This window comes from Mustela putorius, unplaced genomic scaffold, assembly GCF_011764305.1.
Source record: "Mustela putorius furo isolate JIRA1106 unplaced genomic scaffold, ASM1176430v1.1 tig00003858_pilon_pilon_pilon, whole genome shotgun sequence".
In the NCBI taxonomy this organism is placed as follows: Eukaryota; Metazoa; Chordata; class Mammalia; order Carnivora; family Mustelidae; genus Mustela; species Mustela putorius.
In genome coordinates, this window is record NW_025422010.1 from 26,793,847 (window position 1) to 26,821,407 (window position 27,561).

General features: G+C 39.7%; 1 protein-coding gene across 3 annotated transcripts in view; it reads right to left on the reverse strand.

The window, feature by feature from the left end:
* Window positions 1-9,697: 9,697 nt before the first annotated feature.
* The window catches only part of B4GALT6 (beta-1,4-galactosyltransferase 6), a 65,273-nt gene continuing 47,409 nt past the window's right edge, over window positions 9,698-27,561 (reverse strand). For 2 of the 3 annotated variants that reach the window (XM_004742880.2, XM_004742881.3), the window contains 5 exons: window positions 24,212-24,328; window positions 17,066-17,253; window positions 14,067-14,189; window positions 13,686-13,787; window positions 9,698-13,196 (listed from right to left, as the gene is read on the reverse strand). In XM_004742880.2, coding sequence (XP_004742937.1) covers window positions 13,049-13,196; window positions 13,686-13,787; window positions 14,067-14,189; window positions 17,066-17,253; window positions 24,212-24,328 — 678 coding nt within the window. In that variant the 3' untranslated portion in view covers window positions 9,698-13,048. Of the gene's footprint in view, window positions 13,197-13,685; window positions 13,788-14,066; window positions 14,190-17,065; window positions 17,254-24,211; window positions 24,329-24,434; window positions 24,924-27,561 lie in introns of those variants that run through there. The other variant, XM_045065487.1, reaches the window with a different exon arrangement.

Here is a 27,561-nt window from a genome sequence, read left to right on the forward strand (position 1 = left end):
CACTATTCAGTCTATGACAGCACACAGGTATTAGTTCTTCCGCACACACGTGTTGAGCAGCTCTGATGGGTGCTGGAGCCAGAGGGGTGATTAAGACACTAAGTCTGTTTTCAGGGAAAAAGAGAGGGTGGGGAAAAGGAAGGGTTGAAAGGAGGGAAGGAGAAGGAAAGAAGAGAGAGGGAAAGAAAGTCAGCAGGCCATAAAAGAGATTCAAATGCTACGGCAACGGAACAGGAAAACTTGCCCCCATTGCTGGGGCCTGGAGGTGTCCCAGAAAAAAGGACATCTGCGCTCATCCTTGGAAGTTAAGTAGGGGGCACCAGGCAAATAAGTAGGAGAAGCCATTCCTGGGGAGAAGACTGAACTGCGGAGGGACAGAGATGTGCAAGAACATGAAACGTTTGGGGAAAAGCAAGCAGCTTGGTTTAATTCAAGCCAGGCTATTTCATATTGAATTGCAGAGGACAGAAGGCCTATGCTAAGAAGTTAAAAAAAAAAAAAAAAACCTACAGGTAAAGGGGAAGCTGGAGTCAAGGTAAAAACAGGCAATGAACTGATCTGATCAGTGCTTTAAACCTCTCTCGTGGCTCGGATAGACCAAATGAGGGGAACATTACTGTTAGCCGCTGGAGGAGTGGCAAATTCCATTTATATTTCTTTTTGTTTTAATGGGGACTTAATACAATAAATAGAAAGGAACAGAAATGAACTGGATGATTTTAAAGTTCCGTCCTGACCTAAAGTTCTGTGGTTTCACGGTCCCTATTCAAGTTGTTCTCCCCATGGCACTGGTGGTTACAGCACTTTAGCTACTAGGCCTAGAGTAAAAAATTATATTTACTCCCAGAAAATGACCTACAAAAGAAGCTTTTACATAACTAGCTACTAAAAAGTGTTATTAAAAAATTACTCAATTATTTCCCCTAATGTATACTCTGAAGCCTTTGGATAGATTTTTATTTCCTTACAAAAGCACACTATAAAAGCAATGCCACAGTCCTTACTGAAAGCAGCAAAACCCTTCACACTGCAGACTCAGAAAAACAATGTCTGTTTTTCTTTTTCTCCCCCCTTAATGTTCCCCCCTTAATTAAAAGTTGTTGGACTTTAAGGCTGAAGTCTAGAGTTACGAATTAATTTCTAGAAAGGCCTTCCTAACACCTGTAAATTTTTGGGGTTTATAAAATCCCTCATCCACTGCTTCTTATTCGACTTCCTTAGACCCATCAATATCCTTTAACCACTTGCACGTTCTGATTTATCTTGAAGGGGCAGCATTTAACTTTTGTTCTTTTCCCATTGAATTTCTTTCCTGTGGCTTCTCAACAGATCCCTACTTTTACTGCTTCAGGGTGGTTGTGAGGACCAGTAAAGAGGTAGGACCTGAAACAGGCTTAGAAAGTACCTGGCCCAGGGGCACCGGGGTGGCTCAGTCAGTCAAACATTTGCCTTTGGCTCAGGTCATGATCCCAAGGTCCTGGGACTGAGCCCTGCACTGGGCTCCTTGCTCATTGGGGAGCCTGCTTCTCCCTCTTCCCCTGCCTGCTGCTCCTCCTACTTGTGCTCTTTCTCTCTCTCTCTCTCTCTGTCAAATAAAAAAATAAAATCTTAAAAAAAAAAAAGAAAGTAAGTACCCGGCCCATCATAAACATGTGTGTGAACTATTATCTATGTGAACTTCGTGGAAACGGAGCATATTATCCTATGAAATAGTCAAAAACTTTTCAAGATAATGGTCTTATTAAATAGTCTGTCATAATGAGCAACTGAGTGGGTCAGCTGGCTGAGCATATGACTCTTGGTTTGGGCTCAGGTCAGGATCCCAGGGTCGTGGTGATGAGCCCTGCGCCGTCGGGCTCCACGCTCAGTGCGTTCTGCTCTGGATTCTCCCTCTCCCTCTCCTTTGCCCCTCCTCCCACCCTGGCGCACATACCTTCCCTCTCTCTCTCTCTCTCACTCTCTCTCTCTCAAATAAATAAATAAAAATCTTGAAAATAAATAAATAGTCTGTCTTAAGTCTCCAGCATCTTTCTCTGGAAATAATAACTTACGACTCAAAAGGAGAGAGGGAGGGGCATAGACCAAGACAAACACCACAGGTTCGACCCGCACCTGTTTTAGCATCAAGCCGTGGTTCCCAGACTTCAGCGCCCATCAGCCTGGACCGCGGTCTCCATCTGTGTGGAAGTGCCTGTGAGTACCTCAACTGCAAGACCACAGTAATGACTTAGGGTTTACTGCCATGGGTTTCCATCCCAGCTGCATTTTTGAGTCACGTGGGAATATCTTGAAGAATTCCCATACCCAGGCCCCAAATGAGACCAGTGAAATCGATTCCCTGGAGGTGGTCCCCCCAAAAGTCCCCAATTGATTCTAATGTCAGTCAGCTTTGAGACCCACCAGCCAAGAGTGTCGTCCATGTAAACAGTCCCCAAACCACAGGAAACCCCTGCCTCAGCTTCTCAGGACTTCCAAGACAAGGACTGAGGCAGGCCAGAGACCTGGGAGATTGTTCCAGAATCTTTACAGCTCCTGAAATGCAACTCAAACTGAAGCGGTACTTGAGAGATTCTCATTCTGTTGTCTCGGGAAACATTGTTTGGGAAAAAACAAACCAACCGAATCCACGCTCTAAGGGCCATCACTGAACAAAGTGTCACTCAGCACATATTTACTGAACTCCTATTAGGAGTGCCAGGTAAAGATGAAAAAGGAATGGTTCTTGTCTTCAAAGACATCTCACTCCAGTGGGGCTATTTATATGTAGCTTTGAATACCCTTGATTATGAATAGCTTGTCACTCTGATCAAGGTAATCAAACTTGATTTTAATGAGGTCAAAATCCTTTCTAAAAGAGAAATGAAGTATCTCAACGAGGGGTTCGTTTAAGAAACCCAAAATCAGCTAGGCTGACTTGAATGATGAGGGATTTATTTAAGGATTCACATGTATCGCACAGAACGCAAACGGAATGGACACAGCTGGGCCTCCCCAGGGACTGGATCTGGAAAGCCATCAGGAACTAAGGTAACTACTACCTTTTTATATCTCTATTTCTGGGTTACATGATTCCCAATATAAGTCTTCCTTCTCACTGCAGACCAGCCTCTCTGTTCACCTAATCACATGGAAGGAAATTTGGACTCAGTCCCCACCCCCAAATTAACTGCCTCACTCCCTCTGTCCCTTCAAATTTCTGAGAACCTGGTTGGTCTGGTTTGTGTATTGTTGTGCTTTTTCTGGGCAAGTCTCCACCTACCCTTCGGCCAGTGAGCAGTGACCAGGAAAGCTAGGGGGCTGTGCAACTCACCCCCAGGTGATTAAGATGGGTTTTCTGGGCAAGAACCAGGAGCGGGGCTGTTAAACCCACTGATATGGCCACAACAACTGTCGCATTAACAGTACAAAGTAAACTGTCTACAAGAAAAAAAAATGCACAGTAACGATGGAAAGAATAAAAGGCCTATAAAACATGCAGGCACAGTATTAGCGACACTTACCTAATGCAGCCATGATCAAACAAGAATTGTTTTCATTATACTTGCTGAGGTTAATCATTAGCTGATGAAGAATGACCTCACTAGACAACATTTGTTCTGCTTTTGTTCTGCTTTGTCCCAACACATTTTTGAACTTGTTTCTGTTGAAAATCGATTTTAGGGTTTGCTGTAAGTTCAATTTTTTTTTTTTTTTTTTTTTTTGGTAAAATGACACAGTGCTAGTTCCTAACTGTATAAAATTACATTGGCAGAATCCGTCTCACTGCCAACCCTGTGGCCCTCACCCCACCGCGCCCCTCCCCTACACAGACCGCCATTTTTATTATCCTCCCAGTGACTCCTTTGTAAAAGAGAACTAAGCACACACATGTAATTTTAGCTCCCCTTCTTTCATTCACAAAAGGCAGCATTTTATACAGTTTGTGAACCTTATTTTTTTTTTCCTACAGGACACTATTGGTCTGGAAACCAGTACAATCAGAGCATAGAATTTAGGCCCCCTCTTTTATGGCTGCAAAGTGCTTCAGTGTGTGGGTGACCGTTCACCCAGTTCCCTCTGCTCAGCGTCCATCTTTGCTATTCTAAATAGCACCTCCATGAATCAAATTGTACACGTTATTTCTTATCTGTAGAGATGTATCTTTAGAATCGATGCCTAAAAAAAGCTTTCTGGGACAAAGGGTGAATGCTTTAGCGATTTTGTTGGATCTTGCCGAATTCCCCTCCACAGGAGTTGGGACATTTTGCATTCCATGTATGAGAGCACTTGGCTTGCCACAGCTTCGCCAATTGTGTTGGTGAAACTTCTGGATTTTTGCCAGTTGGAGAGGTCAGAATTGGTACTTCCATGCAATTTTCATTTGTGTCTCTCTTACTGTGAGTGGAGGCGATCATCTTTCCATATAGGGCACTTTACCTCTGTGGTAATAAAAAATTCTCAACTTTGAGGTCGTTGGAGACTCCCATGCAGTGGTAAGAAATGGTGCAGAGAAATCCCTATACCCTCTCCCTAGTCCTGCAAGCAGTTACAAGGCCAGGTCTCAACTACTGTACTGACCCACAGTCAAGATACAGAATAGTTCCTGATCTTTCTTTGTCGGGGGATTTCTGGGAATTGAACAAGATGGGGTAAACGCATTCCATTAGCTTCTTCCCACCAGAAGACTGAAAGGTGAAGTAAAGAAGGCAAACTCCCAGGGGACATGGGGACTTGATGAGAAACAACCCAGGCGTGAGTTCTGGGAGGTTTTATTCTTGTGACCTCGGTATCAGCTAGAGATGTCTGCAGCCCAGAAATGCTGATGGCAGACCCCAGCCCCCTCCTCCCAAACAAAGCAGATTCTCTGCAGCTCAAGAGCCTAGAAGAGCACAGGTCATCACCTTTCCAACATACCTGTCTACTCTCCAGAAGGCACTCCAGAAAAGCCAGGGCCCTCTCCACCCACGACTGGCAACCTTGTCCCCTCCTCTCCCCACCCCCACCTTCTGCATGGTAGAGGTGATGCGCTCCCTCACAGAGCCTGTGGATGCAACTCTGCGAACTCCTTGCTTCTATATGACCTGTCCAAGAATTTGTCCATTTTTCTATGGAGTTTCCAAGCACGTTATAAAATACTTAGAGACAAAGGGGTGGCCCCTGTGAGAAACTCTTCGCAAGCATTTCCCTTGCTTGGCTGTGGCCTACTTGAGGGAAGTAACTGCCTTCTTCACTCTCAAGTCCTCAGCACAGCACAGTGCCTGACACAGCAGGTGCTTAATAAATGTGTGGATATAGTGGGGTTGGAGAGACCACAAACAAGGCTGCCAGAAGTTGTCAGACAGGTTAAAAGACTGGTTAATTACCCTATGCCAAATGACATTTATACAAGGTCAGGGATAAGAGAATAATAAAGGGGAAATTTGGTTACCATGGTGACCCTGTTCTGCCCAAACAAAAGCACTCACAAGATTTCATAAAGACTCCAGGAAAACAAATCGCCGCCATGATTTTCTCCTGATTCTAACAACAGTGGTGGTGGAAGAGAAAAAGGAAAAACAGGTGAAGGAAGGGAGGAGGGGGAGAGATAATCGTGTAAAATAAAGTCCTTGAAAATCAACTAAATACATTTTAAAAAGTGCCTCAGATGGAAATTATGTTCCACAGGTAAATTAACACCTTCTCTCTGGTATTAAGTCAAACAGGTGTTTCCAGCATCTGCTCTCATTTTTCTTCAACACAGTAATGACTTGTGACATTTATTTTACAGGAAGGATGACTTCCACTTTCCAGGTTTTTTTAATTTAATAAAAATTTTAGCAGTGAATTTTCACTATTCTATTTCTTTTTACAATAATACATAATAATTTATAAAAGTATTTATTGTCTACCTCTGAAACTAATAATATACTATGTTCATTAACAAGTAAAATTTGAAAAATAAATATTATTTGAGAGAGAAAGAGTGGGGGGAGGGGCAGAATCTCAAGCAGACTCCCCGCTGAGCATGGAGTCCAACAATGTGGGACTCAATCTTATGACCACGAGATCAGGACCTGAGCCAAAATCAAGAGTCGGACGCTTATCCAACTGAGCTACCCAAATGCCCCTATGTTAATTTTCTAAGCTTAGTAAATACTTTAAAACTCTAAAAATATGTTGAGTAAAAAGATGGGCCTGGCTCCCTATTCAGATAGATTTATAGGTGGGTTGAAACACATCCTGACAATGGCACTTGACAGTCCTAATTAAGGCACTGATCCTGCTGGACATAGCTCTGAGTATGTATGACACATGGAGTCATAGCACAGTAATGTAGAATGCGATGGAGTGTTCTGCCCTAACAGATGGCAAATAGTGTTGCCCTGACAGGATGGTTCATTCACTGAGTGGTCTGCAGGAGCCTGGTATACAAAACCAAATGGCATCGACCACTGCCCTCAAAGAGCTAATAGTCTGTGAGAGAAGAAGAAAACATATAAACAAATTAAAAGCCTAAGACATCCTTTTAATGGTGTAGTACTGAAGGGACAAGAGCACAAAGGAGGGAGTGGCCAATTTTACTTGGGTTGGCCAGAGACGGCTTCCAGAAGAGCTTGAGTTTTTCTTCTCTCTCTCTCTCTTTTTTTTAAAGCAGGCTCCAAATCTAGCGTGGAGCCCATCTTGGGGCTTGGACTCACAGCCCCGAGACCAAGATCAAGCCAAAATCATGAGTGGGTCACCCAACCGAGCCACTCACCCAAGAGATTGAGTCTTAAGAGATAGGTTGGAGACCCTCTGGTGGATGAGGGTAGAAAAAGCAGAGGCAAGCGGAAGCCAGATCATTAAAGCCCTGGTCTGAAAAGCAGAAATATTTGGACCTTTCTTTGTGGGCAATGGAGAGCCACTGAAAGATTTAAAGCAAGGTAGTATTTCAAAAGACACAATTTTGTATGTCAATATGGAAGATAGATTCAAGGTACCTTTTTTTTTTTTTTAAGATTTTACTTATTTGACATGAGAGAGGGAACACAAGCAGGGGGAGTGGACAGCAAAGCAGGCTTCCCGTTGAGCAGGGAGCCCAAAGTAGGGTTCAATCTCAGGACCCTGGGGTCATGACCTGAGCTAAAGGCAGATGCTTAAGGAGTGAGCCATCCAGGCGCCCCTGGAAGACAGATTCAAAACAGAAGGCATACCTTTGTATTAAGACAAGACTGGGAGGATCCAACAGTTGTTGAAGAAACAAAAGACCCTACAGATTGTAGAGGGACTTCAGAGGTGGAGCTAATTAATGCTGATTGTACGGAGGAGATAAAGGGAGATTGACTCACAGATTTGGCCTTGAGTTACTAAGTGGATAGTAAAACAAGAGGAATACTACATTTTGAAGGTGAATATGATAAATTCAGCCTAGGACATGCTGAGTTTTAAGTTTCTATGAACAAGCAGGTTGATATGACCCGTAACTTGATAACGTGGGTCAGGAGCTAAGAATTCTAAGCTGGACATTTGGCTTGAGAGCCTTTTGCCTGTATTTGGGGACACCATGAGGTTAAAGTTCTGCAAGTATAAGAGATCATCTGCTGTATGTGGCTATTTACATTTACCTAACATTTGACAAAATTAAAAATCTAATTCCTGGCTCACACCAGCCACATTGCAAGTGCTCAACAGCCACATATGGCTACAGCCTACCACACTGGACCGCACAGTCCCAGAACATTTCCAGCACAGGACAGTGTTAGCCAGTGGTCCCAGAAATTGAGCTACTGATCAGAGGAGAATGGAGAAAGAATGGCAAGCAGAGGAAGAAGGGTCTTCTGTGGAAACTGGGAAAAAAGCAGGTGAAAAAGCTAAGCCCAAAAGCCAAGGTAAAGAGTAAAAGCAGTAGAAGCCCCCATGGCATTTAATTTTCTTAGTCATAATACTGAGAGAAGCTATAAGTTACTGGACCCCTTCCATAAGCAAAGTATTGGAATAGGTGCTTGCTTCCCCACGCTGTCTACCTAAAATCACATAAGCCTCTGAGCAAACGGAGCCGGATTGCCACTTGCTGCATTTTTCCTCACGACTATTACTAAAAGTTAGTTTTGCATCTTTGCCAGTTTTACTAATTGTTTACATGCATTATCATGTATAGATAGGGTAATCACTAACTTCATTTCCAAAAAAGAATCAAAGAATGCAGTATAATTTTAAAAATATGATCTAAGATAATTTGCATGCAAGAAAAGCTTATCACCCTCAAGTCGAAAACTGACTTAATTATAAGCCAAGTTTTTGCTCAGCGTGTCAGGTGCTGCTGTGTTCATTTCTCTGTTAGGATCAGCTTATTTAAGTTCTTCAGCAATCCTTGGGTAGTTCCTATCATCCTCAAACATAAGATCAGGAAACTAAAACCCACAGGGGTTTAAAATTTTGCTAAAATGTCACAGTGTGGCCTTTAAATTCAAACTCAGGTCAGTCTGATTCTGGAGTTGTTGCTTATAACCACTACCTTCCACACAGTCCTATTAAAAGTTCACTGTAAATCCTCAAGATTTATTGTAGACAAACAATGACCTCCATCCTTCTGATGCATAGGGTTTAAAGAAACATTCTGTGAGAAACAAAAGTTTCTCCCACAAAGATACTCAAATGGCCTAATACTGTTTTAGTAAAATATAAAACCAACGTTTGCAGAGGACACAATTGAGCACTTCATTTCATAGTGTATAGGTTTTTACGTTGTTTCCATGTCTGTTTTATCCACAAAAGACAGTAAATTCCACGAGTGTAGGTAATGTCTGAGATCAAAGACCTCACTGATGGAGTTAGGAGAATGAAATTAGCAACAAAATTCAGATCCACCAAAATGTGTTATAGAAATGTGTTGAGAAAGATACAAGTTTTATTTTTACAACCTATATATTTTTCTTTTAATTATAGTATAATTTTCAGTGATATAGCACTATGTTCTCTGAAGTCATTTAAATTAAGAGCAATATAGTAATATGCTCCTCAAGAAGAACGTTCTCTAAATAAAACAATCTGGATCCAGAATATCTCCACAACCTTAAATCCATGTGTTTAATATAGGACAAAAAATACAGATATAAGATCATTCAACTGAGTTGGCATGTTTCATCAGAGGACACATTAGTACCATAGGTAGGAACCTGGTCCAGACTAAGCCAACTCAATTTTATGGCTCTGTATGATTTAAATGACTAAATGATTATGATTTTACCATTGGCTTTGTGACGTACAGTGTCAATATCTCTATAGCTCATACTATGCATAAAAATTAATAGTAATTCATTACATAAATAATTTAAGTTGACAAAAGTCATGATTTCACATTGCAGGCTCAGATACAAATCTAGTCCCTAGGTATTATCTGCCTTAAAGATCTTCAACACTACTTGATACCTAGAAAACAAGAAGGGCACTGAGGACAACAGACCAGCTTAGTTTACTCAAGTTGTGTAGGCAGAAGAAATGTTAAAAATGACTCCTTAAATATTCTTCTTGGTAAAGTAGTATACTAATTGTACTGATGAAAATATTTAAATTTTGAGATCATTAAATGTATTTAAACTGCTGCAAAGGCAAACACAATGGCCGCTTTATGCTTCTACTGCCATCTTGTGCAACCAAGGTATTCATGAGCAGTTCTCCTCAAAATTAGGAAAACAAACACAATAAAAAAACCAGGTAAGCCCCCAAAAGTTCCTGAGCGAAAATAATTAACAGTGTCACATGGAGTCTTTAGAACATTATATTTCATAAAAGACAATGATAAAAAAGTACAAACATTTCCATGAGAAGCAAAAAAATTAAAATTAAAATTAAAATGAGAGTACAAGAAATTACTAGCATTTATTTCAGTGCATTTATGTAGAAGCCTTTCAGATCTAATAAATAAAATTATTTTTAAGTATACTTCCTCTTTCTGATAAACAATACTATGGCCATTTTAGATCTCTCAGTTGGCATACTTGCAAATACAAGGCAACAAATCTAGAGTACTAATATTCATCTGAAAAGTACAAAGAGAAATATAGCAGATACAAGCAGAGGCCAAACAAAATGACATAAAACCTGCATTCACTTGTAGGAAGCCTCCAAAAGAAGGACGGTACTGTTGTATTGGTCATTTTCCCATTTTGTTTTAAAATTGATATCAATAGTTTGGCTGGAAAAGAAGTCTAGGCAAGTTTTTTAACACGTAATTATGTATTTGGATAATAATGTAAATAAGTTTTCTGGTTGAATACCTTTTCACAAAATACAAACAAATTTAAATGTAGATTTAAAAAAATACTCATGTCTACACTTTTCCCTCTCTTTTCTACAAACAGGCCATTAATCATTACTTCTCTCTCGAGCTGACAGGTACTACATAACTTTCCCAGTTAGTGCCATAGGGACCTCATGATAGCCCCATGTCCACATATATGTTTCTTGACTTTGAACCTAAGAAATACAACAGGTAAGTTATCAGAGGATGTCTTCATAATTTTAGAAAGGTTTCAACTTGCTTGATTTGATTTGTTCAGAAATACAATACTTTTTCTGTTGGCGTACCTCACATTGCACTTCATAGAGTCGGCAATCAATACACATTCCCAAAGAAATCCACCAAACATGACAATAAAAGAAATTTCCATTTGCAATGCATTTGTTAAATTTTATGCAATAGATTTATTTTCATAAAATGAAGATAACTGAGCAAAACTCTCTATCACCCTTCCAGAAACATATAAAAGTCATTCTTTATAGGCAAAAATCAATTTTAGGTGTGCATGTGAAACCAAAACAAAACAAAGAGGGTAAAAGCGAAAAACAAACTAATGAGATGATTTTCACAGGATGACATACCGTATTCAAAACTGAAGAGAGCAAAATAACATGGCTCACTCATAAAACAAAAATGGCTGTTAGACTTAATCCAAGAAAATAAGGCAGATACTAGAACTGAGTTCTCCTAAAACTGTAAAATGTGTATCAAAATGAGAATTCCAAAATGTGGGCCACTCCACATTAAAAAGCAAAAAATATGTTTTACGAGTAAGACTCAGAAACAGCCCTAATTTTCCCCACAGTTAAAATATGTAAGTATTAAAAAAATATTTAAGTATTATTGGCTTAACTACGCCCCTACTATCCTGTTAGTGATCACAAACGTTAACATTCCCAACCGACTTTCATTTCACAATTAAAAAAACTGCATTGGTTATGAGACCAAAATGAACAGATACGCAAATTCAGAACAAATTTTTTTTACTTTTCAGAGTTTGATTTTTTGTGATTTTGAGGACCACTAAAAAAGTGGGAGATAAATATTTTGGACATATTGCTAGAGAAATAAATACAGAAAATTCTGTTTGTATCATAAGGGAGAGTGATCAGTTTTTTCAAAGTATAAGAATTTCAATTATGTTATTATTTGGTTTGTGGTCATTTGTATTATTACTACTGCCATAAAAGATGGTATTTCAAAATTAAACTCAAACCTGAGATAAATAACCATATTTCTGTTTTAGGTGAACAATCTATGAGGCAAATATTATCCCAACATCCCTCATAGATAGATTTCTATTGTTCTTCATTGTTTTTGAAGATTCACTTTATGGATACATAATTTTTTTGTTTTAAATTTGTGAAAATATCAAGATATTTTCTAGAATCTTTGGTTACCTATAGTTGATAATTTTCAAAATAAGGATGTTATTTGGTTTTGTCATGAAAACTTCATCCAAATTTAAGATCAAGTAATATACTGGATGTCAGGTAGTGTTCTCAGAGAAGTACCCTAGAACATCAATTCATTTAAATAACTGATTATATATTTTAATATAATTCTATTAAATCATTTCAGTGAGGCAATTTTAAGAATACCAGGAATGTAATTTCTTAAAAGTGAAAAAAATATATAGTTCTAATAAAACTGGTTGACATTAAAGGTTCCCTTCAAAAACTTGAAATTCTATGAGTCTGAGAACTAAACTTAAAATTTGTTTTTATCTACTAAGCATTTATCTTCATAAAAATAGAACATTTAATTTCTTATCTAATATTATAATTCATTTGTATAAGTACTACTGGGTTTTCCATAGCTCATTCTTTTAAAAAAATTGTTTTGATTTTTTTTTAAATGAAAATTGTTTTTTGGCTCTTCTGAACTAGAAATAATAAAAGTGCTGTTTACTATGAATTAAAAAAAAAATACAGTGTACAAACACACACTACCTCAGGAAGATTTTTTGAGGCACAAAATCCCTGACAATTACACCAAAGATACATGAAAGACAGTTAACATAAAGAGGTCCTTTATATCATGTTAACATCACAACGTTTAAGATTTTCTTGGTAATACTCATGCAATATGCATAAACAATATGGTTGTGATTTAGCAAAATCTGATGGGATTGCAAGCAAGGAAAAAAACAGGTAATTTCGGTAGGAAGAAAAGTGGTCTAAGTACTTTCTTCTTACCCTTTAAAACCCTAGGGAAGTTGTGACTTCTTCCACACAAAAGGCTGAAGGTCTAAAGCTCAAAACTAGTATAACAGTTTACTGTAGTAGTTGGCTGTCAATTATTGACAGTTCCTTCATTTCACACAAGGGTTAACCTTTGTTTAGTGACATAAATTTGCATTGTTTTCTTCCATGCAAATAAAAAATGTCTATAAAAGTCCGATAAAGGCATAACCAATTACATGCAAAACTGCAACACATCTTTTTTTTCAACAATTTGAACACGTAAATTTACATCACATATATACAAAACATGTTTAAACAGAAATAAAGCATTCTCTTGAATTAAATTATATATTTTAGTATAAAAATTTTCTCTTTGTAGGGAGCTCTCTTAACTTCCAGATTTCAGCAAGGGCCTTGGGTATCTGCAGTGCTCGCTGTGGGGGTGTGTCTCAGAGAAGAGGGTGGGTGATGGTCTCTAATCTCACGCTGTAAACACTGGGGCACTGCTGGCTCTCCTCATCACAGCAGGGCACCAGGACACACCCACTCACTGACCTCCAGTAAGAGCAGGCTCCTAGTTGATGATCCAGCATTGCAGTCTGTCTTGCCTTGAGAGCTGTTTCCTTTAGTAGTCCTCAATGGGAGCTAACTCTGGCATGAGGTTTACAGATATATTTGTATACAACCTGTCAACCAGTATTTTTGGCGTATATATTAAATTGTTCAACCCATCGATGTACTGACGCTCTTTTGAATATCTTAGCAATTTATACCTATGGTGTTAGAGAAAAAAATGAAAAATAACAGGAACACGTTCAAAAAGAAAAACTGATGACAAATATGTCAGGGTCATTCTACAATTAAAGCATTTAAGCTTTTTCAATTTTTACTTTTCATATATAATTAAAGATCTTTTAAATCATTATCTAAATTAGCATTTTTACTAGTTTTAAAAAGCCTCCTGAAAAAATTATTTTGCACACTTACAACTCAGACATCCTTAAGAAATAAAATGTTTTATGAAATAATACATCTTATGTTAAGGGAACACTTTTTATATAGTTAACCGGGCTCTTTAATATAAATATATACATATCTCTCCCCAAAATAAGCACAAAAATATTTTACTTCTATAAGAGAAAATAAGATCAACAGAAAATTCCCTGCCAAAGATTTTTTTGAGGCTGCAATGTTTTTTAACAAATTTTTCATACATCAAAATATTCTGAAACCTTTTTATCTAAAGGTGATATTAAACTTACCGTCCTAAAAATTGGACTTCACCTCGATGGTGATGAGGAATAGACTTGTATTTTCCCAAGTCTCCCTCTGGCCTTGTTACATTGTATCCAGCATAGTGAACTCTACAAAACATGGAAATAAAAATATAAAGGAATAAACTGTGACATAAAAATTGACTACCTGAATTTAACTTGAAATGCAGAAGAAGGCTCTCATTAGAGTGGTCAATAATTTCAGAAGGCACTCTTAATGAAGAAAGGTAGAAACACAAAGCAGGATTTAAAAACCTCAAAAATTTTCCATCCCCAAAAATCTTTTCTTGGAATAGCAAAGTGCAATGTAACTAACAGAAAGGAAATTTATACAAATTCTATTATTAAGCAGTTTGTACCTCAACATACCTATTCCAAAGGTCATCATCTTCTCCTCCCCATCCCCAGAAGGCATTAGGAAAACCATTGATCTTTCTAAATTGTTCCACTGTCAGTCCACTTACACCACCAAAAAACTCTTTATATGGAAGACTAAAAAGAAAGCAGAATACAGCATTCTAAAAATGAAATCAAAATAGTTTGCCAACTGAAATCAAGTTTTCAGTCTTATATGTGCCTTGCAAAATATATTCTTATTTTCCATATAAACAATTGTGCAGATTAAATCATATTCTGGGAAATATAAAGTACACCAAGAAAGAGAACATTTTCACAGTCTAGCAAAACATCTATGTTAGGTAAAACACTTGTGATAAATGAAATTTAATACTCAATATTGTTATTTTGTAAGACTCACAATGCAGTGTTCAAAAATTGATAAGACTTCCACACCAAAGCAAACTTGATTAAATACATCAATAGTTGTCAATGCAATGTTAGATGCTGTTAAGCTAATAAAGTATTCTAAATCAATTGAACTTAATTATAAATGCATCACTTATTATGTAGATAGACCAGGATAAAAATAAATTAGTAATTACAACTCTAGCATTTATTTTGAAATGACTAGCTGCCTGTTCCAATAATAATCATACCAGTTTGGTATAATACCATAATATGCACAGATATTTACAAATATATTATCTTTAATGTACTAATATTTAGATAAATCACTTTTTGATTGAGATATAATAGACATATAACACTGTATTCATTTTAGGTATACAACATAATGATTTCACATACATATATACTATAAAATGATTACCACAATAAATCTAGCTAATATCCATCACCATACACAGTTACAGAATTCTTTGTTTTCTTGTGATGAGAGCTTTTAAGAACTATTCTCTTAGCAACTTTCAAATATATAGTAGAGTATCATTAACTCTAATCCCCATGCTGGACATTACACCTCCAGGACAAATATAACTTACAACTGAACTTTGTACCTTTTAACCCCCTTCAGTCACCACCCCCTCCACCAGCCCACCACTTCTGGCAACCACCAATCTGTCCTCTGTATCTATGAGTTTGTCATTTGTTTTAGATTCTACATATAGGTGAGGTCATGCAGTATTTGTCTCTTGGAGAAATGACTACTACATTTTCAAGTTTGGATTTAGTTTCCTTACCTTTCCCTAACTCATACACCAAGGAATTTGGCAAATCAAGTTGTTTGTTTAGATATAGATTGGTTTTCTGATCTCAAGGGAGCACCCCTAGACTTAGTTCTGAGTAAATTCCTGTGGCCCCAACCGTACTAGTGGGAAGTGGTACAGCAGGGCCCCTGCAGAAGTTAGGTCAATGTGGGGCGGCCAGCAGGGAAAATCTGACCATGCGCAGCATCTAGAAACCAAGCTGAGGGAAATCCGGCTGGGACTATAGCAAAGCTGCCTCAGAGAAGGGGGAGAGCAGATCTCATTGTTTTTGTGGGAGGACTGTCATCTCGTCTCATTCCCTGTGGGAAGAAGTGCTGGGTGCCCACGGAGATCCGGTGTGGGAGAAGCAGCTCCTGCATGGACTCAACGGGTGAGGAAGAAAGCAGTCTTGGCCCCAATGGCTAGAGGCGCCCAAGGACAACCACAGTGTCCCAGGAGACGGCGCGAGGTTTACATCTGGGAGGTAACGGTCCTGCTTATATCACGAGCTGGGGGTCAGCAGGGCTGACAAGTACTCGTGGCACTTGTCATGGCATGGGCTTCCCACGCCAGCTAGATTATTCTTCCTCAGGCTACTGGTTTGGGAGAAACCCCAGATAAGGGCGTGTGTGTTTTCATTAACATGTATAAACTGGTAAGCACATTAATTCCATTTATTGTTCTGTTTAGGTGTAAACAATCGATTGTACTATATCCAAAATGAAGAAAAATTGGGTAAAAGGAAGACATAATAAATAAAGAAGAAAGAGAGAGGGAAAGAAAAGTATTCTTTTCCTGTTCTAGTGCTGATTCACCTGGTCATGTCCTTAGCATTTTTTGTCTCCCCCTAGCCTGTAGGTCAGGCAGCAGGCACAGCTGTGAAGTAGGGAACATCGCTTTTGCTCCAGGCTTACAACTGAACCTTCTGTTCTGCTCTGTCTTCTCTCCACTTCCATCAACCAATGAAAACTGTGATGACTTGCATGCTTCAATGTCAACTTAAGTTACTGTCACAGCTCTACTGACTGTTTACATTTCAAGGAATGTGCAGTCAGAGAGCAAGAAAGGTCTGCCTCTTATTAATAAAGGCAAGACAAGAACCTATAACTTAGAAAGAAGACACACTACAGAGAAAGGGCCTTCTCCGCACCATAATAAGTCACTGGAGAAGGGGAAGCAGAAAGGAGCCACCACGGGGGTTGCGTGGGTGGCTCAGTTGGTTAAGTGTCTGCCTTTGGCTCAGGTCGTGATCCCAGGGTCCTGGGATCAAGGTGCTCATTGCGCTCCTTGCTCGTCCGGGAGCCTGCTCCTCCATCTCTTCCCCACTCGTGTGCCCTGTTTGCGCTCTCTGTCACTATCTCTGTCTCTCCCAAAGGAATAAATAAAATCTGAAAAAAAAAAAAGAAAAAAGAAGGGAGCCACCGTGTGCTCCATGCACCTATTCAGGGCAGGCCCAGGGTGTGTGGTCTCCTACAGTCCTAAGGTCAGACTCTACGACTCCAACAATCAAGAAAGCCAACATGCAGGGATAGAAGGAACGAACAAAGTCCTATCACTGATCCGTGAGGAACCCTAAGTTAAACCTACTTTTGCCTCACATAGAGCCCAGGTTCTCTTTCCCATCTACCCAAATGCACATCTCTGTGAGGAAGCGCCTAGATGGCGGGTGAGTGACTATCCCCAGCTCCCTGTGAAGACCAAGTAGAGTGCAAGATCTCTCAGGCTTTTGAGCCCTCAGATCCAGGCACACTGAGAGAGCTACCTCTTCAATGACACGATTTTTAAGTATACGGTCTGCTCTCAAGAGGAAGGCTTATTACTCACATATACATGTATTTATCCAGCTTCGCTGCAAAATGACGTGGCATTTCTCCACAGCCGTAATAGTTTCGGTCATTCTCGGGTAGATGATCCACATCATGGAAGATGACGCAGTCCCAGACACTGTCTTTCATGGCCTCTTTGAAGCCCACATTGAAGAGCATCGCACGGTTAAAAGGCTGTGTGCCAGTCTTCACAAAGGAAAACAGAAACGTAGTCAGGCTTTGTCATCTGACTTTGCTCTATGGTTTTCTAACTTGTTGAATCATGGTCAAATATTAAGAGTAAATACATCCAAATAAACTAGATAAAACAAGAAAACATGTCAGGCTCTCCAAATATGCTGTTTAGATTTAGTTACTACGTCCTTTTGTACTTTGGTCACATATAAGAAAACGCTGTCATCTAGTGCATTTACGGGATGTTTCCATTTTACTTCAAATACATCAGAATACAGATCACTTATGACAGGGAGAAAAAATTAAAACCATTAAAAATAATATAGGTTGTGGGGTGCCTGGGTGCCTCAGTCATTAAGCATCTGCCTTCAGCTCAGGTCATGATCCCGGGGTCTTGGGATCGAGCCCCACATCAGGCTCCCTGCTCATCAGGGAACCTGCTTCTCCCTCTTCCACTCCCCCTGCTTCTGTTCCCTTTCTTGCTGAGTGTCTCTCTGTCAAATAAATAAATAAAATCTTTAAAAAAATAATAATAATAATATATGTTGTATTTTTCAGTGAAGCTTTCCATATGTGTCAAGGCTAAGAGAAGCATGAAGTTAACTGGGACAGGACAAACAGTAGGCCTCTGCTTACAGAACAAGGCCAGTGAGAGCTAATTCTGTAATGTTAATTCTTATAATAAAGACACCAACATTTTGAGAGACATAAAGAAGTGAAACTTACTACACAAAACCCAATTTCCTTTATTACAATCATTTACCTTTATTATTAAGAAAAGTCTATTAATGTGCATGGGCAACAAACACTTCCTCTTTTTCTTATTCTTGCTTATGATACAGACCAAGAACACTTTAAGGAACAAGAAGATGGGAACTTATTACACAGAACCCAACTTCCTACAGAATATTCACTTCCCTTTATTCATGAGGGAAATTATATAAAGGTGCACCGGCAATTAAATTGCTTCATTCTGTATCTGAAGGAAAGTAAACAGCAATTATCCACGCCTTCGCAATATTTCTCAAAATCATTTCCAAACTAGAAAATAAAATAAGATGATGACAGAAGCAAATGAGATACACAGCACAGTCATCACCAGAGGGCTGCCGCCGGAGGGAGAAAGAATTTCCGGTCCCAAGTCCTGCATGAACTTTACTTTTACTTTTCACTTTCCTTTTTACAGCTTCTTTCTTCACCATTGAAAAGGAGAATAAAAAGGAAAGGGAGGTAAGTTAAATTATAGTGTCACTACTGGCACATCAACGTCAGTGTGAACAAGTTCCTTTCAGGTTTTAAAAAATTGGTTTTATTAAGTGTGGACATAATGCTTTATGGCTTATAAGCAAAATAAGAAGTCTAACCCATCTAACCCATCTTCACCTTCCAAAAGTAGAGCATTTCACCTCCTGTAGTAGTTTATCCGGCACTTCTCTCCATATTGCAAGGTGATGAGAGTTCTGACTCTCATTAATGTTGAGATAATAATGGCTTCATTAATGTTAGACATTGTCTACTGACTTCCTACCCTGGCCACTGAGGATTCACACCACCATACTCACTGCCCCTCCATCCATTTTCCCAATACAGTTATATCATAATTTACATCATTAGGACTGCATAAATATTTCTTGAGTACAGGAGCACCTGAGTGGCTTGACTGGTTGGGTATCTGCCTTTGGCTCAGGTCATGATCTCAGGGTCCTGAGACTGAACCCCACTTTGGGCTTCCACTCAACGGGGAGTCTGCTTCTCCTCCCTCTGCCTTTGTGTTCTCGCTCTATCTCAAATAAATTTTACACACACACACACACACACACACACTCTTGTTTTTCTATTCTTAGTTTTCTATTATTACTTTGTACAAAAGCCCCAACAGATAAACATTTTACTTATTAATAATTGATGTAATTCGAGCACATCAAGTCATCTATCAACTCCTTTTCCACCTCCTCAAGCCCAAAGGCATTTCCCACTGCCCTGGATTCTTGCTCCAATCTGGAGAGGTCTAACCATGGGCACCTCTCATCCCAGGCCTTCTTCATTCCCTGGCATCACCCCTGTCCCTGACTTGGCTTTCTCTATTTGTTAAGGCACATCCCTCAACAGCTTCCTAAGTAAGGGTCCATGGAAAAAAAAAAAAAATCTAGCTAGCTAGCTAGCTATCATCAGTCTACCTTACAACTGATTGACATTTTGGCTGGGTAAAAATTTCTAGGTTAAAAATCACAATCTCTACAATTAGTTTTTTTTTTTTTAATTTTATTTATTTATTTGTCAGAGAGAGAGAGAGAGAGAGAGAGAGTGTGTGTGTGTGTGTGTGTGTGTGTGTACAAAGCCGGGGAACAGCAGGCAGAGGCAGAGAGAGAAGCAGGCTCCCTACTGAGCAAGGACCCAGAGCCGGGACTCAACCCCAGGAACCCGGGATCGTAACCTGAGCTGAAGGCAGGCACTTAACCCAAACTGAGCCACCCAGGTGCTCCTCCGCTAGAATTATAAAGGCCTGGATCCACAATCTTCTAGCTGTCAGCATTACTGAGAAGTTTCCTATGATCCTGATATATAATCACTGGAAATCCTACAGAATTTCTTCTTGATACCTTCTCTTTTTAATTTGTATTCTAAAATTTCAAAATAACACGCTTCACAGTGGATCTAGATTTTATTCACATGTACCTGTGAGTTCCTTCAATCTGAAGACATGCCTTTCCTCCTGGGAAACTTTCTTACATTATTTCTTTGGACTTTTTCCCCCTACTCCCCCCAGTTTCTGTGTGCTCTGCTTTTCCAGAACTTGGATTAGTGAATCTACGGCTAATTGTGAGCAGGGAACTGGGACAACCACACAGATGTCTTCTCTCTGCTCCATGACATCTCGGCCTGGCCTGGAAGATCCGCTTCCGGGGTGGGGGGCGAGGGGGTGGGAGCTCGCTCACACAACCAGCAAGATGATGCTGCCAAGTTGGTTTCCCCTCCCCAGGGCTGCCCGAGTGTCCTTGTGACCTGGCAGCTGGCTTCCCTGACAGTGAGGGATCCAAGAGACCAAGGCAGAAGCAGCCATGTCTTTCTGACCCGCCCTCAGAAGTCACACACTGCCATTCCTGCAGTCTGGCTGCCCAGGCAAGTCAGCTCATATTCGCTGTGGGAAGAGACGACTCGAGGCCTGGCTGCACAGAGGCAAAAATCCTTGCGGGCCGTCTGGGAGGTGGTTACCCCGTGACATACTGGTACTGACTGATGGTCTTAATTTCTTACGTCTTGTTCTACTTTAGGAGTTATTTTCTTAAGTTTATCTTCCAGCCATTGTACTCAGTTTGTTTAGTTCGGACATTTTCGTTTACAGTAACATCCTTATTCCGACTACTCTTCCTTTATGATGCCCTATTTTTGCAGATTCATGATCTTTTCGCTCTGTGGATATTGATTATGAGCTTTTGTTGTTCTTTTAAGATTTTCTCTGTTTCCTTCATTGTCTCTATTCTCTTCACTCCTTCTCTTGGATTGGTTTTATCCCCTCTTGTGCAAGCTTTCTTCAAGATCGGAGTAGCCTTGGCATTCGTGTTTGAGAGTGAGGCTCTAAAAAGCTGGGGAGAGTCTCCACGAAGCTATGAGAGCTCTGTGGCATCCCGCTTTTGACTCAAACACATACACCACACATGCACATACATCACACCGGTGCATAAGCAAATCCTTAAACCAAACTAAAATATAAAACCAAAAGCCCCATTCCCCCAAGCCCTCCCTACATGTTGACAGCCCAGAACATGGCAACACCCTTGTTCAAGACACACATGCCAGCACTGTGGATGGTTCTCCGTCACTCACAACACACATCTGATTCGTCAGCAGGAATGTTACTTTTCAAGCTGACGGAGTCAGCCAAACCCCACCACAGCTTACCTCCCCGTCAGCGACCACGGCAGCGCAAGCCCATGTCTCCTCCTGCCGGACTTCTGCAAAGCGCCACAGCTGCCCTTGTCTCCGCTCCTGCCCCACTCTGCCTGCTCTCACCACAGTCATCTTTTCAAAGCCTCAGTTAGATTATGTCACTGATTTACTGAAAACCCTCCAGTGTCTTCCAGCCTCACTGGTGATAATCCATGTCCCCACCCTGGCTTGTCCGCCCTCCATTTTTGCTTCTCATGCCCTCTTGGACTTCTTCCCTAACACCATCCCCCACCCGGCGCTCCAGTACAGGACAGACACATTGGCCTGGAATCCACATCCCATCAGCCGGACTCCAGGCTGTCCCAATGTCGTCTCCCCCAGGAGGCCTTCCCAGAGCAGTCTGTATAAAAGGGCACATCTCCCTACCTTTACTGCTCTCTCTGCCCTTTTACCCCTGAGCTCCTCCTGACATATCACAAGTTATGTACTGTTCATCTCTCCTCATCAGAACAAGGGCCTTGCCTTGCTGAGCTCCCTGCTGTAACCCCATTGTTGCTTGAAGGAAAGGGCTTCATGGAGCTTTGGAAATTTCCTTTGGAAATTTCTAAATATTAGATGAGGCATCTTTTCCCTGGGGCTAATCTGTTTCTCTAACAAAGATACTAGTCATGCTGTGCCTCAGTTGGAGGGGTTGGGGGGGATTCGTGCCTAACTGCTGGCTTCAAAAAACTAGACAGAGAAAAGGCCTGAGGGATCCCTAGAGCTGGCATGCAAACTTACTTAGCCCCTCTGTTCCAAAGCCCCCCAAGCTGAGCTGGGCTAGCAGACTCAGGACTTTCTGTGGTGTGGTTTCTCCAGAGGACAAACTTAAACTTTGATTTTTTACAAGACACTATGGAGTAATCCCTTGGCAGCATAAGCATAGATGGGGAAGTGGGAATTTGACTGTTTTGCAATCAAACTTTTAAACAACCCTGTTACTTTAGCCCTGTAATTCAGTCTACCTGTGACATCTTTCAACTGCCGGGATCCGCAGGACTTTGTCCAGCAAACTGACTCAACACTTGTCACCATCACCCTCCACAAGCATGTGGGTTTGAACATCCTCTGCTCTATTACAGGAGCTGTGAGTGCCCCATCTGCTTCCTGACGTCCAGAAATGAGTTGCAATCTCTCAACAACCGACTCTTTTGTCCTTCTGGTTTAAAACTTTTTTTTTTTTTAAGTTTTTTTCTTTCACTCTCGTTTTAGGAATTTGAAAAAGAGAAGTGGTAAATGTATGTTCACTGTTCCCTATTTCACTAGGACTTCTAAACTGTACTTCAATTGCTTGGCTCTTCTGGGCACCAGTCCAGCAGAAGAATCATTCTTTTTTTTTCATATGTGGTAAAAATGTTACTACCTCAAAACCACCCACCATCAGATACATGGGCTGAATTAATACTGATCAAGGCTGAGATTTAGACTTAAGTGGTTGATAAAATATGGATCTTAGCTGGTTTGTAAAGGTTGCTTCATCACCTACACAAAATAATTCAGCGGTGCTGGACTCTCAGAAGAATATACCTTTAAAAGCACAAACACAGTGCCCTCTTCCATAGCTCAGCTGGTAGAGAGGAGGACTGCAAAAACACAGACACACACATCTCACCTCCCTACACATTAGGAGACTGAAGTTTCAAAAAAGGAAACTAGCAGTTGGTAAAACTGACCTAGAGGTTTTTTAACTATGGCTATCATGAAAGAAGTTAAAAGTTTTGATTTGTTATCAGATTTAAAAAAATCCATTTTCATAGTATAGGTTTTCACATTAAAAAGTACACATACACTATATGCATCACTGCATGGGAACAAATCACCTTAAAAAGGTGATTTATATACAGAGAAGTGTAAGTTAGCATAAACACCAAGTATTTCTAGGGGGGGAAATACAGGCAAAAAGCTAAGAGGAGATCTAGAATAAGCCACAAAGGAGCTGGGAAAACATACTATATATAATAATCTTAGAAACATAATTTGAATGTGTTTTACGAAAAAAAAACACAACACAACAAAGGAGCATTTAATAATATAAGCTAGGTCACTTTCTGTCTACTGATAAGTAAGGAAATCCGTTTTTAGTCAGGTTTAGCGTGAGGAAAAAGAAGGAATATCAGGATAAAATGAGGTTATCAAGGTCAAAAACAAAAGTACCCAAATTGCAATATATTTGAAACATAAATGGAGTGCACCTTCTAGAAATGCTACCTAGAAATCACTGATAAAATTCAGCAAGTGCCTCGTGCTTGGGAGGTGGGGATGGGGAAAGATGAGGGAAGAAATCGAAGACAACTTTAAGTATAAAACTAGGTAATGACAGAGGTGGAAAAAACTAAAAGTATGGTAAATATCCTCAAAGGGTGCAAATACGACTGAAAGAAATTCTAACGTATGGAATACTGAGATATGAAAAAGATTTATAGAAAAAAAAATTAGCTGATAATATGAAGACTAATTTAAAAAATGTTTCTGGTGAGTGTTGTGAAGTGTGTAAACCTGGAGAATCACAGACCTGTACCCCTGGGACTAAAAGTACATTATATGTTTATTAAAAAATTTTTTAAATTTTTAAAAAGTCTCATTTTAATAGGTAAGACATGATTAAAAACAACAGGAGCACATCAACTGATAAATGGATTAATAAATGTGGCATATGTAACATACTCAATCCCAAATAAGAATTTACCCAAATATGAAACTAAAGATTGACTCTAAGCTAAACATTTTTAAATCCCACCATATCTAAGAATTTATTAAGGTCCAGTACACTTAAGTACCATTTTGAAAAATATTATCACCTGGGACACTGTGTGGCTCAGTCGGTTAAGTGTCCAGTTCTTGATTTCAGCTCAGGTCATGATCTCAGGGTTGTGAGATCAAGCCCCACATCGGGCTCTGCACTGAGCATGGAGCCCACTTCAGAGTCTTTCTCTCCCTCTCTCTCTCCCCCTCCCCTACCACTTACACACACGCTCTAAAAAAAATAATAATAAAATTTTTAAAATTTTTTTAAAAATTGAAAGAAAAAGAGTAACATTCTCACCTGTTCAATGACATAAAAGGCAAATTCCAGCCTCTGCTTCTGGAGCATTGGAATCAGATGCAAGAAAAAAATCGGAAGATGTTCATGGCGATTACGGAAAGGAATGAGAACTGCCACCTTTAAAAACAAAATAGTCACATATATAAATAAACAGAACAGCAAGCCCTGGAGGTAAAGATAAAAACTGATCCTTAAAAAATTTCTGAAGGTTTTAAAGTCGTACCTTTATGGATTTTCTCACCAGAGATCCAACAGTGAGAAAACACAGACATGGCCCTTGCCTTTGTGCCACTTAGGGTCTTGTGAACCTGGGGAGGTATAAGTGGGCTCTGAAGGCCACTTCTTAGATTGCGTCTTTATTCTAACAACACCATGGGAAATCTTGGAAAGATTCATTAAAAGTGATAAAATCCCATTTGGGGATGGCAAACACTCCCATGGAGAGTAGACTGGAAAAAGCCCAAAATAGATTCAGGTTGCTGGTGAGGACATTAACACAATTACAATACAAGTCAATACAAGAGGCAATGGTAGCTATAACTAAGGGGAGAGTGGAGGAGAGGAGAGGTACATGAATTTTGAACCATTTAAGAAGTAAATTAACAGGACTGGTTTATGGATGGGATAGAAGGAGTTGGGGAAGGAAATGTCAAGAGTAACTTCTAGATTTTAAAGTAGATCATAAATAATAAATTCATGGTTTTTAAACTGAAATTAAGAGATCCCAATTGAATATCTACTATCCTACAAGTTACCTACCTGGCCTACAGTTATTTTGAGAAATATAAAGGATATATCATAGAAGTATCATAATTATATTAATATCTTTCATTTAATCAAAATGCACAACTGAATTTTTGATACATGTTGTATTTATTTCAGTGATAGGATAATACTGGGTTTAAAGTGAAGCTTAACAAAAAAAGTAATGTAAACAGCAGAAAAGAGAGAAATTTATCTTTTTTAAGCAGCCAAAAAAATGTGTTTCTTACATAATCTAAAGGACAAAAGAAAAAAATGTATATATGGAAATTAAATGGTTTCTCAGTAAATCAATGTATCTTCTAATAGAAAAAAAATGTATTGGGACTCTGAAAATCAAGACTAAAAAACAACATCTACATAAAATGTGTTCATATAAAATAAGAATAAATGAATATTATCAATCATCACTTATTCAAATCCCCTATTTCCTGGATCCAAACTTTGTCATATAAGCTAAGTTGCCCTACAATTTAGATTTTGCTCTTGAAAAACTCAAATGTTTTCTAAACATTAGTTTTCTTTTAAAAAGCCCAAAAAGACAGTTTAGCAAAACTAAGAACATCTAAACTAGAAAAACCACCACTAATTTTCCCTTAATGCAGGAAGGCACGATGACCGCTACAATGCTGCTGTCTTCATGTTCACACTGTCTTACATTCAGTATGTGGTAGGAGCTCAAGAGGCTCTCGTGCCTCTGCCGGCCCACTTTAGATCCTATTCCCATTTGGCTTTCTCATAAGGCACCTCTTGAACTGAGGACCACAAGGCTGCTGGAGCAAACCTACCCCACATCCAAGAGTCCCTTCAATCCACCCCCCCGCCCCGTGACTGGGAACCTGCTGGTGGGAGTCACTGTCCATTGCTGGTGCAGCCACACTATTCCCAAATCAGTATAACTCCCAAACCTAGTAGGGACCCCTAGGTTCACTCTTAGGAGAGTGAACTGCTACGAAAAGTCAAAGGAGAGGAAGGAGTCAGATGGCAAGAAAGACTCCTACCACTAGCCTTATCTGAAGTGAACAGCGTGATAACTTCTGCAGAAATAAGCATCAAGCTTGCCCTTCCTCAACCTGAATTTGGCCACAAGTTAGCTGCCTAGGACATAATATAAATGGGCTATAAAAGCAGTTAAGGAGAATTATGGATATTTAAGGAAAGAAGCTATTAAATGGCTGCTGAGTCCATGTTAATTAAATGCAATTACACTGAGTGATGAGTTTAACATCTAAGAATAAACAAAGTCATAGGCCATAATACAGTCCTTTGTTCAATGAAGGATTTAAAATATCAAGAGCTGTTTTTCTTTCTTAATCTTATAAAGAAACTGATAATATGGGAAATGAAATTACCAGTGTCTCGGCAAATTCAAAATAAGCTAAACTGTTCTCTTAATAGCAAATAAATGTCCATTTTTTAATGAGACAACTATCAAATATTTTGAATATTTTGCCTAAAGTAAAGCTTTTATTAAAACAAAGCTAAATCATATCTTAGAAATTCATTTGGTATGTCCCTTCTTCTGGCTGTGGAATGACATTCTTAAAAAGTTTACAATTTATCGCCTAAAAATGAAGATCTCAGTGTTCTGCAATAATCTATTTCAAGATTTAATAACCTCTGTTTCAGGGCATTTTTGGCGGGTACCCTAAGTTGCTGTTTGAGCTACTCTCCTGTTGATGTATTTCCAGTGGAAACACACAACATCTGGTTATTATCTTCTGCAAAATAACACTTCACCTTCATGAATCTATCTGCACCACCTCTTATTCAAGCAAAATTATCCCATTCAGTTTGCGCTCACTTTAGACTCCTAATCTTACTGAATTTATGCACCTATTTTTCTCGTTTATTTTCTCTTATTCTGACCATGAGAAGATCAGCAAGAAAAGTGTTTACTACATGCTATTTCCCACCAAGTATGTGTCCTACTTTCAAACTTCGAGCACACCAGCAGCTACGGTGTCCCTGGGTGACCCGGCTCCACGCCTGCCCCCAGCGAGGGCTCCCTAGTCTCCCACTGCCTAGGATGGAACACAGCGGAAGCCGCTGAGCTCTCATTCTCCACAGTGTTCCAGCTCCCTCTTTCTCAACCTTCCCACTTCCAGTGTTCACAGGAGCTTCTCAACAGGAGGCACTTGATAAAAAAGGTTCTTGTCCCTTCCCACCAAGAGCATCAGAATGTCTGAGCACTATGTTCAAGAATCATCATTTTTACCTGGGTGGTTCTTCTGCACAGGAGGTGTCTAAGACTCATCTCTGAGCCATCAGAGACGAGAAACAGAACCCTGTGCCTCTGAACAGACACATGCAACGAGCACTGCCTGGTCCTTTAGGTTTTAGACAGAAGTGGCTCAGACCTCCCACTGACCCCCAAATGGAAAGGCAAAGCCACAGGTGAAAACTTTACTTTGAATGTTCAGAAAAGCATTGCCATCTTTGCCTTCTACCCACCCCCTTCAAAATAAGCTTGCCTTCCTCCATAAGGCCTCCAACATGTGCTGAATTTTCCACTTGAACCTCCAGTGTTCAGCAACACCTGAGAACTGCTGAGATCATTAGATTTGGAAGATCTCAGTTCCAATTAA